At 41.1% G+C, this 17,874-nt stretch overlaps 1 protein-coding gene across 2 annotated transcripts in view; it reads left to right on the forward strand.

Annotated features, from left to right (window-relative positions):
• Positions 1-17,874, forward strand: part of ESPL1 (extra spindle pole bodies like 1, separase) — a 77,665-nt gene that overhangs the window by 37,331 nt on the left and 22,460 nt on the right. Inside the window, exons 17-21 of one of the 2 annotated variants that reach the window (XM_040340688.1) lie at positions 32-141; positions 983-1,986; positions 2,109-2,490; positions 4,176-4,343; positions 12,627-12,840. In XM_040340688.1, coding sequence (XP_040196622.1) covers positions 32-141; positions 983-1,986; positions 2,109-2,490; positions 4,176-4,343; positions 12,627-12,840 — 1,878 coding nt within the window. Of the gene's footprint in view, positions 1-31; positions 142-982; positions 1,987-2,108; positions 2,491-4,172; positions 4,344-12,626; positions 12,841-17,874 lie in introns of both variants that reach the window. The other variant, XM_040340687.1, reaches the window with a different exon arrangement.

Below are 17,874 nucleotides of genomic sequence, written 5' to 3' on the forward strand. Positions count from 1 at the left end.
TGACATTTAGCTAAAACTTCTGTTTATACAGTTGTGCAGATTTCCTGGTAAGAAAGGCAGAACTGGAGACTCTACGTGCGGAGCCCCAGCTGTGTGAGGAAGATCTGCAATATGTAGTGTTTCTCATGGAATCTTGCACAGGTATGTTTTTAGATTAGACTTTGTAGAATAATACTTTGCACTTGCCCCTAATTAGAGATTTATTTTAATTGTAGTTAAGTCCCCTTTTACAGTTGTGCGACTTGGGAGTTCAGTCGCATGAAAAGTCGTACCTCATGATTTCCAATGAGTACCATTCATATCTGTGCGACTTCAAAGTAGTCCCTGCACTACTTTGGTCTGACGTTGATGCAACTTGAGGTCCAAAGACCTCAAAATTACACACATTGCTTTAAGTCGTGGCAAAATCGCGTGACTTTCAGGTCGTGCAAGTGTGAATGGGGCCTAACTACAATAAAACCTTGGATTGCGAGTATAATTCGTTCCAGAAGCATGCTTCTAATCCACAGCACTTGTTTATCAAAGCAAATTTCCCCATAAGAAATAATGGAACCTCAAATGATTTGTTCCACTACCGTTTAGTCATAGGTCCTTCAGTTTATAGTCCATATAAAAAGATAGCAATGTGATAAGTTGTGTAACCATAAAATGTTCATCCACAAATGGAAGCCTCTGCATGGGGATTAGAAGCAAAATCCACCAGGAGCTACAGAGTATAAAAGAGAAGAGAGACGCCACTAAGTGTAGTAAATATGTTGCTAAATGTTGTACCTTCATTAAATGTAACCATGTTGCTACACTTGGAGGCCTCTCTTCCTTTATACTCAATTGTGACATGATGCTACTTGTATATCAAGTCAAAATTTATATAAAAAAAAGTTGCTTGTCTTGCAAAACGCTCTCAAACCGAGGTTTTACTGTATTCTATTCTCGGATGAAATAAACACATGCATTAACTTGATGTTTTATCGCTTCTTGTTAGATTTCACAGCTAAAGCTAAGCAAAAAGAGGTGAAGATAAAAATTTCCAAAGGAAAGAAATCAAACAAAAAAGAAAAGACTCCAGATTTCACTCCTAGCCCTCCAGCTGAAGATTTTCTTAGTGGTGTTCAGTTTCAGTTTATTCAAACAAGAGACTCTATGAAGCCCCCTGAATCCCCAACGATTGTTGCTCCTTCTGAAAAGACTCTTCCATATTTTGTGTCTCATGCCCTGGGATGTACCTGTCCACTATGTTCTGACCTGATACTTGCTTTAATCTGCACTCGATGGCTGGTTGCTAAGGCCGAGAATGAACACCAGTGCAAAGATCTGCTGCGCTTGGCTCTCAAACGCAGTCAGTTTTTAACAAAGTACTTTTCTGGGATCCTGAAGGAGATTCTGAATATTAAAGATTGTAAGTCTGTAAGCCTGGGGATGAATGATGAGCTCATTGCTCGAATATATCAATCAGTGGTTCATATGAGTCCTCCTCCTAATCTTCCAGAAGGCATTTTAGAAGAAGGCTTGGACTTTGTCTCTTCACGACCAGCCGCTTTTCCCAAACAATGGAAGGCAAGCCTTTTACTGACCAAAGCTTTAGACTCTGTTTACAAGCTTGCCACGAAGCATGGAGGCTGCATTGCCGATGTTTTTATGCAGGTATGGGGTTGGAAGCCTCACATTAGGAAAAGTGTATCTGACTTGAGCTCCAAGAGCAAGCAGATCACTAATGGTGCTATTTCTAATAAAAAGAAAGAAGCCCAGAAACTTTCAGTTGCAAGTTTCAATGATGTATTTTCTCCGGGTGAAAGTGAACCTTGCCTTTCATCTGTGTTTATTAAGACTCCGACAATATTGCGGAAGGACCGCTTGACAACACAAACAAAACTAGTTGTACCAGAAGTTGGCAAAAAGAAATCTGTGTCCGTGTATAATGAAGAGTCTCCCAAGCCAGAAGTGGAGCCAAGAGCACCTAGAAGACGTAAAGCTAGAACAGTATTAAAAGTAAGAACATATTCTTTCATGTTACCGTGTGTGTTTTTGACAGAAAAAAAAATAAAAAATTTTATGAGTCTATAGAATGTAAGTATACTGTAGACTTTGTGCTAATTCTCACTTCATTGCAGGTTGATTTCAGTGACAGTGATCTGGAAATGCCAGATAACACTGATGATGACCCGACTTGGACTAGCAAAAAGCAAACGGAGCAAGCCAAAACTGCATCACGAAGAAGACCTTCTTCAAAGAGTTGTACATTACCTGCAGCCTCAGAATCTGATGATGATGTGGTGACTGCAAAGAGCAGATCTAGGAGAGGGAGAGGAAGCACAAAACAAGCCCAGAAAGAGAGCACCACTCCAGAAATGCAGAGACGCCGTCCACATGGCAAACTGGATCTTGCACCAGTGGAAGTTCTTAGATCGATCACAGAAGAACCTGAATGCATTTTGGATCTCAGCTTTGATGAGCTACGAGCTTCTGATGCAGAGGAACAGAAACCATTAAGAGGTAAAAAGCTGGCAGTTGCTTAAGACTGCAGATATCTGTTTTTTTTTTTTTTTTTACTTTTGTATTAATGCCAAATTTGTGTGTGGGTTTTGAAAGGCCGAATACACACCTTTCAAATGTTTCGGTTCCGCTTTATTTGACACCAGAAAAAGTGTGTGTAAAAAATAAATAAAAAAAATAAAATAAATATCTATCTCCAAATAATAGTAGTATTGGACACAAGTAAAAATTGCTCCTTCTTTGTGAGCTATTGGTCTGCATAGTGTCTCTAAAGATTTTACAACCACATTATAAATGTGTGTGACCAGCTTTAGATTTACCAACAACTATTGAGGAAAAAAAAATGGCGTGAGTACATCAGGTTGAATATAAATAGAATAGTTTGTTTAAAAACCACTTCCATACCGGGCCTATTCTGGCACTCCTCTCCTACATGTAAATAATTTACACGCTTTCAATTTCTTTTTTTTTTACAGGTTACCAGTTTAGAGTTGGAGGAGGTCTATTGCTAGAATTGTTGCTTGCGCTCTAAAACACGCACCAATACCTCACATGTGTGGTTTGAACGGCATTTACTTACGTGGGCGGGACTTGCGTTTTGTGTTCGCTTCTGAGTGCGCGCTACCGGGGGCGTTTTGAATTTTTTTGCCTTTTTTTTTTTTTTTTTATCACCTTTCTTCCTATTACAGGGAATGTAAACATCCCTTGTAATGGGAATCTATTGTGACAGGTCCTCTTTATGGAGAGATGCGGGATCAATAAGACCCTGTATCTCTCCTCCAGGCTGGAAAGCATGAGTTCGGGGGGAAAAAAAATAATTCACTGATCTCATGCTGACAGCCGCGATCGCGGGCATCATTCAGATATGCCCACTGAAAGTCCAGGACGTCATATGACGTCCTTGGCCTGGAAGTGGCTAAATAGAATAAGTTCCACCCTCCTTTTTTTTTTTTTTTTTTTTTTTTTTCTCTCCCCTTGGCATAAACCCCTATTCTCCTAGCTTTTGTTTTCTATCCACTTCCTTTTGTTCCTGTCTTTTGCAGAGGCCACCGCTAGATGCCGTTGTTTCCCTATAACGGAATCATTTTCTCTAACAAGATTTCGAGGATTAACAGAATTTCTACTGTTCTATGGAAAAAAAATGACAAATGATATCCCTCTTCAAAATAGTCCATACACTTCTACTTTTTTTCCCTCTGTAATCTTATTTTGTCTTGCTGTGTTTCTGCCTCATTGTAATGTCCTCTGTGCTTCTAAACATCGCCTTATCCCCTCTGATTTTCACTAGTTTGCAGCAAGCATTGCATGTTGGCGTTGCATGCACTGTTTTATGCACACTACTAATTCCATAGTGTCTAATCCATCTTGGGAGATGGCTACAGTCCTACATGCAGTGGAACCATGGAGAACAAATTAAGCCACCTCTTAACATTAATTTTGAACAGCGGCTATAAAAAAAAAGGGCAGAGGGCAATAGAAGATGCTAGACATTAAAATACAGTGTTGTGTGTGGATGTTTTATGTGTGTAGCCATGCTGCTTGAATTGGGATTTATATTTAGAGGGGAAGCCCATTGTACTTTTCTGTGGCTGTATGGTTGAATGCAAATCTGTATTTCATAGTTAAACTGCACCGTGGTTTAAATATTGAATTTTTTTGAGACCTTTTTTTTTTTTGTACAGCAGGGGGTAGAGCACGAAAGTCCTCAAAGGAAAAAATGGGAGAGTGTGAAATTCTAAGAAGAGATGCTGGATTAGAGATGCAGAGCTGGCTATCTGTTACAAAAGAACGGGAAGCTGATCCAAACATATTCAGCATGAAAGGGATTTCATCCTCACTACCGGCTTTATTCAGTAAGTTGCTGACTTGAGAATGTTGTGAATTGAGTGCCTTAAAAGTAAGTTGCCTGCACCTGTGAAAAATTGAACATGTGACTCAAATGTGCACCAAAAACACAAATGGCGGTGTGTTTTTTTTTTTTCCCCTCAATTTTGCCAAGATTTCCATTCATTTCAAAGGGAAGCTGCATTTTTGTTGCCGTTTTGAAAACTGCATCAAAGATGCAGCATTTTTCAAAATGCACTGCGCAGCAGTGTAAAAAGTCCTATAGAATTTAAAGGAGAAACTTTGTCTTGCAAGGTAAAAACATATTAGTGTAACAGGGGCCTTAGTACTTGGTTATGTGCTCTCCTGAAGAGACCCCTTTGGTTTAGAGCACAAATATCCTAAGGCCACATATATCTCCCCTTGACATCAGGGAAGGCCCCAAAACTTGCATCCTTTGTCTCTGTATAAATAGAAAACAAAAAGCATGTGTACAGAGAATTGCTTGATAATATTGAGAGTGCTGTTTCATCTGAGTTTAGGGATGCTGGAGCCGAGTTGAGTGTTGCACTTTAACTGACATGTCCTAGTGAAAACTCAGTGGTGGACATGGTATTTCATTTCCAAAGCGTCTTTCTGACACTCTTAGGACGCCACTCGTGCGGGGCACATGATTGGGAGCTCCTTGGGCCTCCCAGCTCCTGGCCAGACCAATGCAGCCCCATGCTTGGGGGGGGGGGGGGGAATTGGAACTTGGGTAGTTCTGCCTTTAACATGGGGACAAGCCTGGTAAACCTGCCAGAATCCAATCTGGAGGAAAATAATCTCTCCCATTTCCACCTTATTACATCAGATAGATAAATGCTTACCAGTCCTGAGACTGGAAACTGGCCTCCTTCCTGAAAACTGCTCAGAACAGATACAGCATTTGGCCTTGGCCTAATGGCAGAGAGGCGACTCGGACTGCTGCCACTTGGCAGGGTAAGAGTTGAATAGAATCTATAGTGGTTTTGTACATATTTCTTGTTCATTAGAGGACAAGAGGTCAGAAGGGATTCTGCTGACAATTGGATAATGTTAAACAAAAAAAGCGGTTAGCCAGGTATAACCTCACCAACTTCCATCATGCTTCCATTTTTTGCTTGTATCCTAGAAGAATGGATATCTTTTTTCCAAACTCGTATCACTTAAAATCCCCCCCCCCCCCTCCCTTTTTTTATCTTTTCTTCTGGGGCCAAGTTCACCTTTTGGGAGAAAAACAATACAGTGCCTTTAAAGTATTCATACCCCTTGAAATTGTCAACGTGTTATATTGCAACCAAAAACGGAAGTGTATTTTATGTGATAGACCAACACAAAGTGGCACATCATTGTGAAGTTGAAGGAAAATGATGAATGGTTTAACTTTTTTTTTCCTTTTTTTTTTTTTATCTTTACAAATATCTGAAAAGTGTGGTGTGCGTTTGTATTCAGCCTCCTTCACTCTGATACCCCTAACTAATATCCTAGTGCAGTGATGGCGAACCTTGGCACCCCAGATGTTTTGGAACTACATTTCCCATGATGCTCAACTACACTGCAGAGTGCAAGAGCATTATGGGAAATGTAGTTCCAAAACATCTGGGGTGCCAAGGTTCACCATCACTGTCCTAGTGCCTTCAGAAGTCACTGAATTGGTAAAGAGTCCTTCTGTGTGTAATTTAATCTCAGTATAAATACAGCTGTTCTGTGAAGCCCTCAGAGGTTTGTTGGAGAACAATAGTGAACAAACTGCATCATGAAGGCCAAGGAACACACCAGACAGGTCCGGGATAAAGTTGTGAAGAAGTTTTAAAGCAGGGTTATGTTATAAAAAAAGGCAAATTATGAAGTCCTGTACACATCAGATGCTATAGCAGCGCACTCCTGTCAGTCTTTTCTGACTAGCCCGGCATTCTTATAGTAGATTATATATGAGCGGATGATGGTGGTGAAAACGGTTCTGAAATATAGATGGTGGTCTTGGTAGATATTAGTGCACCAGTTCTCCCAGGTCCACCTCATGTGAGCCACACTCCCCAGTGGGGTTTACACTCGCCAGTAAACTGCAAATTGCATGCCTTAAAATGGTAAAATCATGTAGGTCTGGTTAGGACTGCAGGCCACTCAATGTGTATGCCATAAAAAATGATTGCAAGTCCCCAGCCCATACAAATTACACTTGCAAGCCGTTAAAATAAATAAACATAAAACATAGTCACCACTCTGCTGGATAGCCCATCAATTCCAGTTATACAGTTGCGCTGGTACACCAATTTGTCTCTATTGGTAACACGCCTGCGTCCCTTGTGTAAGGTCACAACTCGTTTCATCATTTCCGTCTTCGTCGGAGGGCATGGCCTAACAGTGCGGCATCCCTTCTAGATGTAGACCCATCTCTCAGCTAGTTAACCCATTGTGTGCTCCCCGGCTCAATTTACACTGGTGTACAGCGGCGGTAAAAGTGGCATACACTGGCAACAACCAACGGCTGACACGATCGCATCCTATAAGTGACTAGTAGTCCATATCATGTAGGTCAATTAATTTTCTAAATTAATTTGTAATCAATTAAAATACGTTCATAAATACGAAACACACATTGACTATAGCTGCAATTACTTAGCCACACCAATATATATTGCCATAATAACATGGATGTGGGTCATAAAAAAAAACATTTTTTGCTAACAATCACACTATCAGCCCATACATAATATGATGCATGCAGTACAATTGCTGCATTAATAAAAATTAAAATAGACTAAATCTCAATATAATATCTTCAATGTTGTATACAATTAGAATAACTGATAAAGCCTACTACATGAACAAAACAAATGCACCGTTCTGTGCACCAGTTCTCCCAGGTCCACCTTACGTGAGTCACTCTCCCCAGTGGGGTTTACACTCGACTTTACTATTTTAAGGCATGCAATTTGCAGCTTTCTGGCGAGTCTAAACCCCGCTGGGGAAAGTGACTCATGTGAGGTGGACCTGGGAGAACTGGTGCACAGAATGGTGCACTAATATCTACCAAGACCACCATCTATATTTCAGAACTGAAATATATAATCAAAGTCTTAAGATGTACAATTCATATGCGGTCTACATTGGACATTAAAATATATACAATGTAAGGAGTATGTAATAAAATATACCTCAGAATGATATACTTTAATGGTTACTGATAAAACAGTTGAGATCTAATTCTACATTCAGTCCTTTTGGCATGAGTGTATCAGTAATATATCCAGTGTGTGTCACGTTTGGATAGCTCCCTTACTATATTGGAGCCTCTCCACACTGGTTTAACCCTATCCAAACCCCAGAATTTTAAACCTGAAGGGTCTTGCTTGTAAAATGTAGACACTATGGTCCTTGAATCCTAATTTGATATTTTGGACATGTTTAGCAATCCTAATATTTAGGAGTCCTTGCAGGCTTATGTATATAGGCCGTACAAAGAAATTCCAAAGTGTACACCGTATGACTAGTATTGCATGTGATGAATTGGCTTATTTTGAATTCCTCATTTGAAGTGGTTGTAAACCTCTTGAGACCCCTCGGTATGCTCTATACCTCCTGCATGCAAAAAAAACATCTCTATCAGAAAAGGAAGATGGTCTAGTCGGCGGATCCAAAACTTTTTTTCACCAACTTGTCACCTAAATTAGGTACTTTCCTATAGATGAATTTTAAGGAAGTGGGGAGTACAGACTTTAATGTCTTTATCTAGAAGTAATTCATGCCATTGTGCCTTAATTGACCTCTTTGTATTGCAAATGAAAGCCAGAAATAAACCCCCCAGACATGACTATCATTACTCCTATGGGGTACCACATCACTCAAACAGCTTCCCCGAGGTAACACATGTCATACATACTAGGGGGAGTACAACTGGGGGGATCTGTAGTGAAGGATCTGGGGGTTTTAGTTGATCATAAGCTCAATAATGGCATGCAATGCCAAGCTGCGGTTTCCAAAGCGAGCAAAGTCCTTTTTTTGTATTGAGAGGTATGGATTCCAGAAAGAGATATAATTTTGCCCCTGTTCAAATCATTAGTAAGACCTCATCTGGAATATGCAGTTCAGTTTTGGGCCCCAGTTCTCAAAAAGGATATCGGAGAACTGGAGAAAGTGCAGAGAAGGGCAACCAAACTGATGAGGCATGGAGGAGCTCAGCTATGAGGAAAGATTAGAAGAACTAAATGTATTCACTTTTGAGAAGAGGAGATTAAGGGGGGATATGATTAACATGTACAAATATATAAGGGGTCCATATAGTGAACTTGGTGTTGAGTTATTCACTTTACGGTCATCACAGAGGACAAGGGGGCACTGTTTACATCCAGAGGAAAAGAGATTTCACCTCCAAATACGGAAAGGTTTCTTCACAGTAAGAGCTGTGAAAATGTGGAACAGACTCCCTCCAGACGTTGTTCTGGCCAGCTCAGTAGATTGCTTTAAGAAAGGCCTGGATTCTTTCCTAAATACAGAATATAACTGTACTAAGATTTGTAGGTAAAGTTGATCCAGAGTAAATCCGATTGCCTCTCGGGGGATCAGGAAGGAAATTTATTTCCCCTACTGCAGCAAATTGGATCATGCTCTGCTGTTTTTTTGGTTTTTTTTTTTTTTCCTTCTTCTGGATCAACTGTGGGTATGGAGTTGGGTGTATGGGATTGTATTGTGTTTTTTATTTTGTTTTTTTTTGTCGTTGAACTGGATAGACTTGTCTTTTTTTTTTTTTTTTTTTCAACCTGACTAACTATGTAACACCAGTACTTCTATGACCTTATCTAATAATTACGAATTGTAACCTTTTATCTACAAATTTTTCTTTTCACAATTTCTGACTGTGATCAAGCCATTTGTGGTAGAACAATTACGTTTACTCTCAATTTGGCCCTTGGGTATGTTCTTAAGCCAAAGGGTTAGGTTATAAAAAATATCTTTAAGCTTTGAACATGTCACGGAGCACTATTCAATCCATCATCTGAAAATGGGGGGGGGGGGAGTATGGCACAACTGCAAACCTACCAAGACATGGCCGGCCACCTAAACTGACAGGCCGGGCAAGGAGAGCATTAATCAGAGAAGCAGCCAAGAGGTGCATGGTAACTGGAGCAACTGCAGAGATAACCAGCTAAGGTGGGGGAATCTATTTGTCGTGCACTCCACAAATCTGTCCTTTTATGAAAGAGCGGCAAGAAAGCCGTAAAAAGTCCCGTTTGCGAGAAGCTATGTGGGGAACGCGGCAGACCTGTGGAAGAGGGTGCTCTAGTCAGATGAGGGCAAAATTGAACTTTTTGGCCTAAAAGCAAAACGCTGTGTGTGGCAGACAATTTATACTGCACATCACCCTGAACACACCATCCCCACCATGAAACGTGGTGGTAGCATCATGTTGTGAGGAGGCTTTTCTTCAGCAGGGACAGGGAAGCTGGTCAGAGTTGATAGGAAGATGAATGGAGCCAAATACAATTGAATCTTAGAAGAAACCCTGTTAGTCTGCAAAAGACTTGAGACTGGGATGAAGGTTCATCTTCCAGCAAGACAATGACCCTAAACATACAGCCAGAGCTGGAATGGTTTAAATCAAAGCATATTCATGTGTTAGTGTCAAAGTCAAGGCCTAAATCTAATTGAAAATCTGTGGCAAGACTTGAGAATTTCTGTTCAGACGCTCTGTCCAATCTGACAGAGCTTGAGCTATTTTGCAAAGAAGAATGGGCAAACATTTCACTCTAGATGTGCAGAGCTGGTAGTCCTACCCAAAAAGACTCAAAGCTATAATTGCAGCAAAAGGCGGTTCTACAAACTATTGTCTCAGTGGAGCTGAACACAAATGCACCCCACACTTTTCAAAAATGTATTTGTAAAAATATTTGGAAAACCATTTATCATTTCCTTCCACTTCACAATTATGTGTCACTTTGTGTTTGTCTATCACATTAAATCCCAATAAAATACATTAACGTTTTTGGTTGTAACATGACAAAATGTGGAAAACTTCAAGGGGTATAAATACTTTTTCAAGGCACTGTAAATACACATGTTTTTGCAGGTAAGGTGCATTTGTTTTTTTTCTTAGGAGCCTGCAGAGCATTGCACCTGCCATCAGCTTAGCACGAGGTAATGTCTGGTTCCTGCAAACATTGCCCACAGCTTTCTGCCTATACCTGTACAGGCTTTCTGTTTGAAAGCTGTTCGAAAGTGTCGAACTACAAGAGCGTTCATCGGCACCCTCACAGTCCATTGAGAACTGCAGAATTGTTTTTAAAATGTGACCAGGAGAGGAGAGGGAAACGAGCTGTGCCTGGAGCATGTTGCACCCTAAATATGCTCCATAAAAATAAAAAATCTTAAGCAATAATAGTAAAGCCCTGCTGTAAAGGGCAACTACTAATGTACTAAATCTATATCCAATCGCATAAACATATGTTGTGTGCATAACAAAAAATATCAAATGCAAAGAAATAAAAAATCACAGTGCTATCTCAATCTTCCTAAGCCTAAATGCAAACCAATGTTGCAGGTGAGAGATTCCCCCAGTGCTGTAGAAATCTTCATAAGTTGGCAAGTTGGCAAATAAACAATGTTCAAAGTCTAACACTTCACTGAATTAAAGGATGTAAAAACCACAGTGCTGTTAATAAACTTTCCTGCTAGATGTTTGCAGCACTGGGGTTGTGGTCAAAAGGGCTCAGATTTTTTAAACAAAACCAAGGGCTTTAAAATGTTTCCACTTTTTGTGTCCCCTCCGTGTTGAGGTTTTGCCCTCACTTTGAGGGTAGGACCCATAAATGAATATAGGTCTTGCACTTTTCCCCACCTGTTTTTAAGGTATAAGTGGCTCTGGCATACCAACACCTCCCTTCCGCTTCCTTCAGTGTACCTGAAATATGGGGTCTTCATTCTGGCGCTAAAATATTCAAAACCAAGAAAAAAGGACTGTCTTGGTGCAGTAAAATGACAATTCACACACGGGTGAGTCTATTTAGCCTGGCATCAAATCACCTTGACCCATCCTCTAATGAAGCCACACGACCAGTTGCGTAACGCGTGAGGGATGGTCGGGTGAAGTCTGCACTCGCGAGTTACGAGCGGTAACCGGTGAGCGGTCAGCTGATGGGAATTTACTTTGTGCCAGTGAACACTTTGCATCTGTGAGTGAATTGTCATTTTACTGCACTGCGACGGTCCTTTCTTCTTGGTATTGAATATTTTAGCGCCAGAATGAAGACCCTGTATTTGGGGACACTGAAGGAAACGAAAGTGAGGTGTTGGTATGCCAGAGCCACTTATACCCCAAAACGGGTGGGGAAAAGTGCTGCAAGACCTATATTGTTCTGCTGTTCCTTTTTCATATTTTTTCATTCAAGAAGTAATGCCAATAGGAAAAGACAATAAGAGTTACTTGTGCAACCACTAGCAACAGGGATTAAGGGAAATACAATTTTGTAAACCTCCAACTATTTCTCTTCCTGTAAAAGGATTTATATGTAAAACAAAGTTTTAAACTATAAAACGACCCTAAAACTTCCAATTGGATGATATAAGGTGAACTTGGCCATTAACGTGGTATATTTTCTTCAATTAAGATTCTTTTATTGGCTACAGAGCTTTGGGGATTCATATTGCAGCTTTCTAGATTTTGGGGTGTGTGTGTGTGTATATATATATATATGTATGTGTATGGTATGTATGTATATATGTGTGTATATGTATATATATATGTGTATGTATGTATGTATGTATGTATGTGTATGTGTATATATGTATATATATATAATATTTTTATTTATTTTTTTGGATTAGTTTTGAATGTCCCTTTTTTTGTTTGCTCTTGGTTTTGTATTGAAATGTGTGCACTCTGCAACCTTATAATGTATTGATATGTTTCAAAGAAAAAGGTTCAAGACATGTCCCCCTTTTCCTTACTACTTTGAGGCTGTAAATATTAAAGTGGAACTATACTCTTCCACTCCAATGATTAGGTCCCACGCCAGCCGCTAACATTTTCTGCTCATGGTCTTGCTTTTTGATTTGGCTGGGTTGGGATGTCACTCCCGCACATGCATGGGAGTTCATTCATCTTGGCAGATTCTGAAATTGTAAACTGAGCTGCTCATTGTGAACAAGCAGGTTAGAATGCTGCCTGTTCAAAACTTTTTAACATTTTATAATTTGTGAGTAAAGTTCCACTTAGTTCCCGCAGCCTCTCCTTTAAAATCTTATCACAAAGGCCTTTCACCACTTCTGTTGCTTGTTTGCTTTTGTCTATTCAGGTGCTGCTGATCTGGAACCTGTGTCATGCCTTCTCAAAGATGCATTGGAGTCTATAGCCCATTTTCCTCCTGGCATCTTGTATGCAAAACTTTGTCGACTTCTTGCTCTCTGTTGTGGTGGACAAGACCCCTATATGACGGCCTTTCTCATTAGTGAATCTGTTTCCATAACGCTGAGACACCAGTTGCTCAGTGACATTCATCGAAAACTGAGGTGCGTGATGCTTTACTAAACATTCTTGTTATACCTTTTATTAAATGCTGTTGCAAGAAAAAAGATAAAGCTTTCAATGCCTATGTTTAACGTGATTAGGGTTTGTTTTCAAGTCTTAATTTTTGTTTGGGAAGCTATCTTTTCTGTTAGAGATGGAAATGGCAATGAACTATTTTAACAGATATTCATTTAGAAGTTGCCTTTTTTTTTTATAGTCATGTAAAAGCTAGTTCTTAATTTTCAATTTTAATACGGTATTGTATTGCTTGTTTTCAGTGAATGATCTGTATGATCCTTGCTCAGTTGAGGTTTATTCAGAATGCAGAATCGCTTTGCAGGATTTTTTATTTTTTTTTCTCATCCACTGAGAGATGCAGGAATTCAGATACAGTTGGATTTATGCTGCTTACAGGAGAATCGGACAAATGGACAAGTTGTACACCAGCCAATAGTATACCCCAACTATTCCCAGCATACCTCTTTGTGGTGTCCTAGGATGGATGTTTTCAGTTCTCCTGAAAAGTTCAAGCATTCATTTTCATTTGTACTCTTATAAACCGAGAAAGGTAAGGGGTGAAACGGGAAAGTGACCTGGGGTGTGCCGTAGTCATGTTGGGTATGCCCCCTTTAGGCATACTGACAAGAAGTAAATGAAAATGGGTGGGTGGGACACAGGAGCTGAGGAATCGAGGGCAGGCTTTATGCACCCCCGACTCCTCCTACAAATCCTGCGGTTAGCCTTCCTACTTGTGGATTCCTCTATGAACTACTTCAAATGAGATTCATTGTGCATAGCTGCTTGACCTTCTCTCTGTGTATAGCATCTGTCAAATATTTTCACAATGCCGCTAATGGCAAGATCAGGCTCTCAAATTAGGTGCTGGCTTGGTTCATCTTCACCGAAGTAAGCACTCTTACACTAGCAACAGGAAAACTGATCAGTGAGATAAGAAATATGATTCTTCATTCTTTTATCCTTTTGCAAAAGCACTATGCCTAACCTGAAACATGCAAGTCTATTAAAATGGCTGCAAGAGCAAGTACTATTCTAATAATTTGCATTTGTTTGCTGCTTTTGGCTGCTGGTACAAATGATTGCAGCTACCTGGTTGAGCCACATTGTTGTATACCCTTTCAGATTTCCTGCCACCACCATGTTTTACCAGAGCAAAGGGTTAACGCTGACTGAAAGCTGATGTCACCAGCTGGGTTAAGCGTTGCTCGTGCTCTGTATACTTTCTCCCACCGTTCAGTGTGGAGGAATCTCCTCTCTAATCTCTGCTCTCTAGTCCTTTACAACTGTCTGAGTGACCAGGACACTTCCAGCTGCCCAACCCTTATTACAGCAAACTAGGATTTTGGGTTTAGCTAACGCTTTGCCCTGCAGTTTTGAATGTTTTTGTATTGCTGCTGTGTGGCTGCAAATGGATGCACAAGGGCAGTTTTGCATGTAACTCCAGCCCCTACTCCCCTAGCAGTTTTGGTATCCTCTGAAGAAAAGATCAGATGTAATCTAGTGCCTGGTATCCCTATTATAAGGTCTTTTGGAGACTTGGCTACATTGGGTTGGGCTTGGGTCCCTGCCCGATTCTCGGGGACTTCTACAACCACTCTGTATTTTTGACGACGCAATCAACTCCTCGTGCACATTGACCTCAAAGGCTCCCAACACGCTTCAGCTCAGTCTCCTGCAGAGCCCATCTCTGACCTGCCAGAAGGCCTTTTTATCTGGTTAGACCAGCCCTCAAAATTTCCACTCGCCTACTAGCATTTGGCGAGTGGATTTAAGCTGGGGGCGAGTGATGACAGGGCTACATGACCAATCTCCCTCCAATCTGTGCCTACACTTGGAGTCCCGATGAGATTGGCGGCCGAAGAGGAAAGGTGCATGCTCGGGAAAAGTAGTCTGGTGAGCCATGCACAGGCAGAGCAGTACACAGGTGCTCTACTTACAATTCTCATTAAGCCATGGGACCTAACAGTATGACCTCTCTGAGCCTCCCCCGGGCCCCGACCAATGTAGCTGGAGAGCAGAAAGTAATGAGTGAGGTGGAGGATTGCGAAAATTACCACTCCGGTGCAGCGCTCACTGAAAGTTGACATGACAGTGGCAGCCTTCCAGTTTTCTTCTCCTTGTGCTCTATGTAAGTGTCCAGCAGTTCAGCCTAAGCACTGTGAACAGACTGGTCTCAATGTGTGCTGTGCTATGGTGTCAATGGCTGTGCAGTTGTGTGGATCTCGGCGCTGGATTGTACTCCCTCCCGCTGTGCTGCAGCTCCTCTCCGCCAGCCTGAATAAAAGGGGGAAGTGGGGACATGCAAGGGTGGAGCCGCACACACAGGCTCCTGATGATGAGATGAATGGGAGAGAGAGAGAGGATGGATGGGAGTTGCAGAGGAGACAGCAAGAGAATGGGGAAGAGACCCAGTTCTAGCTAGTGCCCTGTCCCTCTGATCTGCCCCCAGTGCCCTGTCCCTCTGGTCTGACCCCAGTGCCCTGTCCCATTTTGTTAAAGTTGTTGTTGATAGTATTTAATTTTGTAACTTGATTCTGCATAAAACATTTAACAGTGTCATTCCATGAGATAATCTATGAGGGCGTGTTTACGGGTGCAATTAGGCGCAGGGCAGTGTATGAATTAGGTGGGGCAACTGGTGGCGAGTAACTCTTGAGGCCTAGCTAGTAGCTCAGGACTTGAAATTTTGAGCCCTGCGTTGGACCATTGGTCCAAGTGACCGTATATGACTGAGATTCAAAATCTCAAATCTCCTCCAGTCTGAGTGTTACACAGAGGGGTCATATTGGACTATATTGATGCAATACATACTATCCCGAAATTGTAGATTCAACCTGCTGTCTAGTCTTTGCTCTTTTAGAGCTCTTCCTGTAGCGCTGAAATTCCCCCTTGCACCTGCTATTTAATGCATTACCTGATGTGTAGTGGAAGCAACCTGAGGTATCCAGGGCCCTACCTGAGAGTGACAAATTCCCACTCGAAAAGGGAACATTTTCAGAGAATGGTGGTGAGGTGAGGTTGCTTTACTAAAACTGGAGAGTGCAAAATCTGGTGCAGCTGTGCATGGTAGTCAATCGGCTTCGAATTTTCAGTTTGTTCAATTTAGCTTTGACACAAAAAAAAACATGGGAGCTGCACCAGATTTTGCATTCTCCCAGTTTTTTTTAGTAAACCGACCACTGTGTATCGCCTGAATTGGAGCACCACCAATTGGCTCAAAGGTGTGCTTTCCTGTAAAGAATCTGACAGGCAATTGGAATTTCTTCTCAAATCTCAGTTTGAACTGGTTGGTTCTGTTCTGACAGTGACTTTAATCTGTCAGTTGGTGAATCCCCTCTTTTAGGGGTCTTTCCTGAGTCAGGGTGGACTTCTATTTCAGAGAGCGGCTAGAGAAAATGTCTTATGCTTCAGTTGTGATGGCTTGCAGCATTAATTTTATATCCCATATGGGTCTAGTGTGCATACAGATGAGCATGGTGGAATGCTCAGGCAACGTCCTTTTTTTTTTTTTATTTTTTTTTTTTTTTTTTTAAGTTGGTTTTATTAAGCCTGTTGGTCGGCAGCTTCCCCATGGGCCTAACACCTGTAAGATCCAGCCAGTATGGGCCTTGCCAGGTACCATTGCTGGTGGTCTAGCTTAAGCCGCCAGCGGCCATCTTGGGGTATGGACTTGGAGATACTCTGCCCTCATACTGAAAACCTCATACTGAAAACCTTTCTTTGCTTTCTGCCATGCTCTGTAGTCTGTACTGCCCCAGTGAAGACGTGTTTTTTTTTTTTTTTTTTTTTATTGATACCCAGTATAAAACTGCTTGTTGCATGTTTGTATCCATTCTAATTGGTGTGTGCATTCCTGTGAGTCACTGCAAAATTGTCTGCTCCAGGAAATTAACATTACATTTATAAATGCAGGATGAAAATGCACAGAAATGGAGCAGTACGAAATGGGAACCAATCAGACTTCATGTTGAACATTGCTTAAAAAAATAAATAAATTGGTTCTTGGATACAGCTGCAATTGTCTGCAATTTTTCTTATATGGATCAGCCCTCTAACATCTTACAAGTTATCTATTTAAAGTGTATCCATAGTTTTAAATTGTTTGGTTTGTTATGAATGGAGTAAGGTGGAATCAGAATGGGAGTCGGCAACATATCGATGGCAATCTATCCATCAATAACAAAATTTGGAAGAATTTACTGGGGTCTGGGCTCTCTAAGTTTAAGAGCCAGTGCTCCTGTGAGGTCAGGGGTCACTTGAGGGTTATTGGTTTGTTTAATAATTTAGTACATTTTCTAGTGTTTCCTTATTTGCGAGGTTGGTTGTCTGGTTGGGCAACCTCCCTTTAAGCCTCGTACACGATTTTTTTTTTTTTTTTTTTTGTTTGCAAATGCTAGTCTTCATATTGAAAATGAAGAGGCTACTCCTGTTTTACGAAAATTCTCATACAACAGAATGTAACTTCAGAAGTGATGTAATGTTTTGCAATGTATATTTCAGTTTCCGAGCATGTGTGGTCTTGCTCTTCCGAATAAAATCCTACGGTCTGGCATTGTATGAAGTTTTTGTTTCCCTTCAGATAATTTTGGATGAACTGCCGTAATCGGCTCACGAAAGCTGTGTACGAACGATCGAATTATACAATCATTTTGAAATCTTTATTTTTTGGCCAATTTTCTGACTATCTCGGATGGTAGGCCTCAGTCCTTGGGATCTGCTTCCTGTGGAGGTTCTCCTCCGTGTTTTGTGTAGTTGGACACATCACCAGTCTTCCCTGTTGGAATTTTTTTGTTAGTGCATTTTGGCTTTTCCCTCCCCTCCTTGGGATTACTTTCCCTTTTGCGGTGGCCTTCTACATCTTGGTTTGAACATTAGGTTGATCTTCCATGCTCAACCTCTGCGTTGGGCTGCCTGCTAACTACGATAGCCTGCCAGCATGACAATCAATTGAGATTCTGTCATGATTGTTTAGGTGGCTCCTGGGCTACAAATGGTCCCCAGCCTTCCTTTTTGAGTTG

This window comes from Rana temporaria, chromosome 2 (assembly GCF_905171775.1).
Source record: "Rana temporaria chromosome 2, aRanTem1.1, whole genome shotgun sequence".
Taxonomy (NCBI): Eukaryota; Metazoa; Chordata; class Amphibia; order Anura; family Ranidae; genus Rana; species Rana temporaria.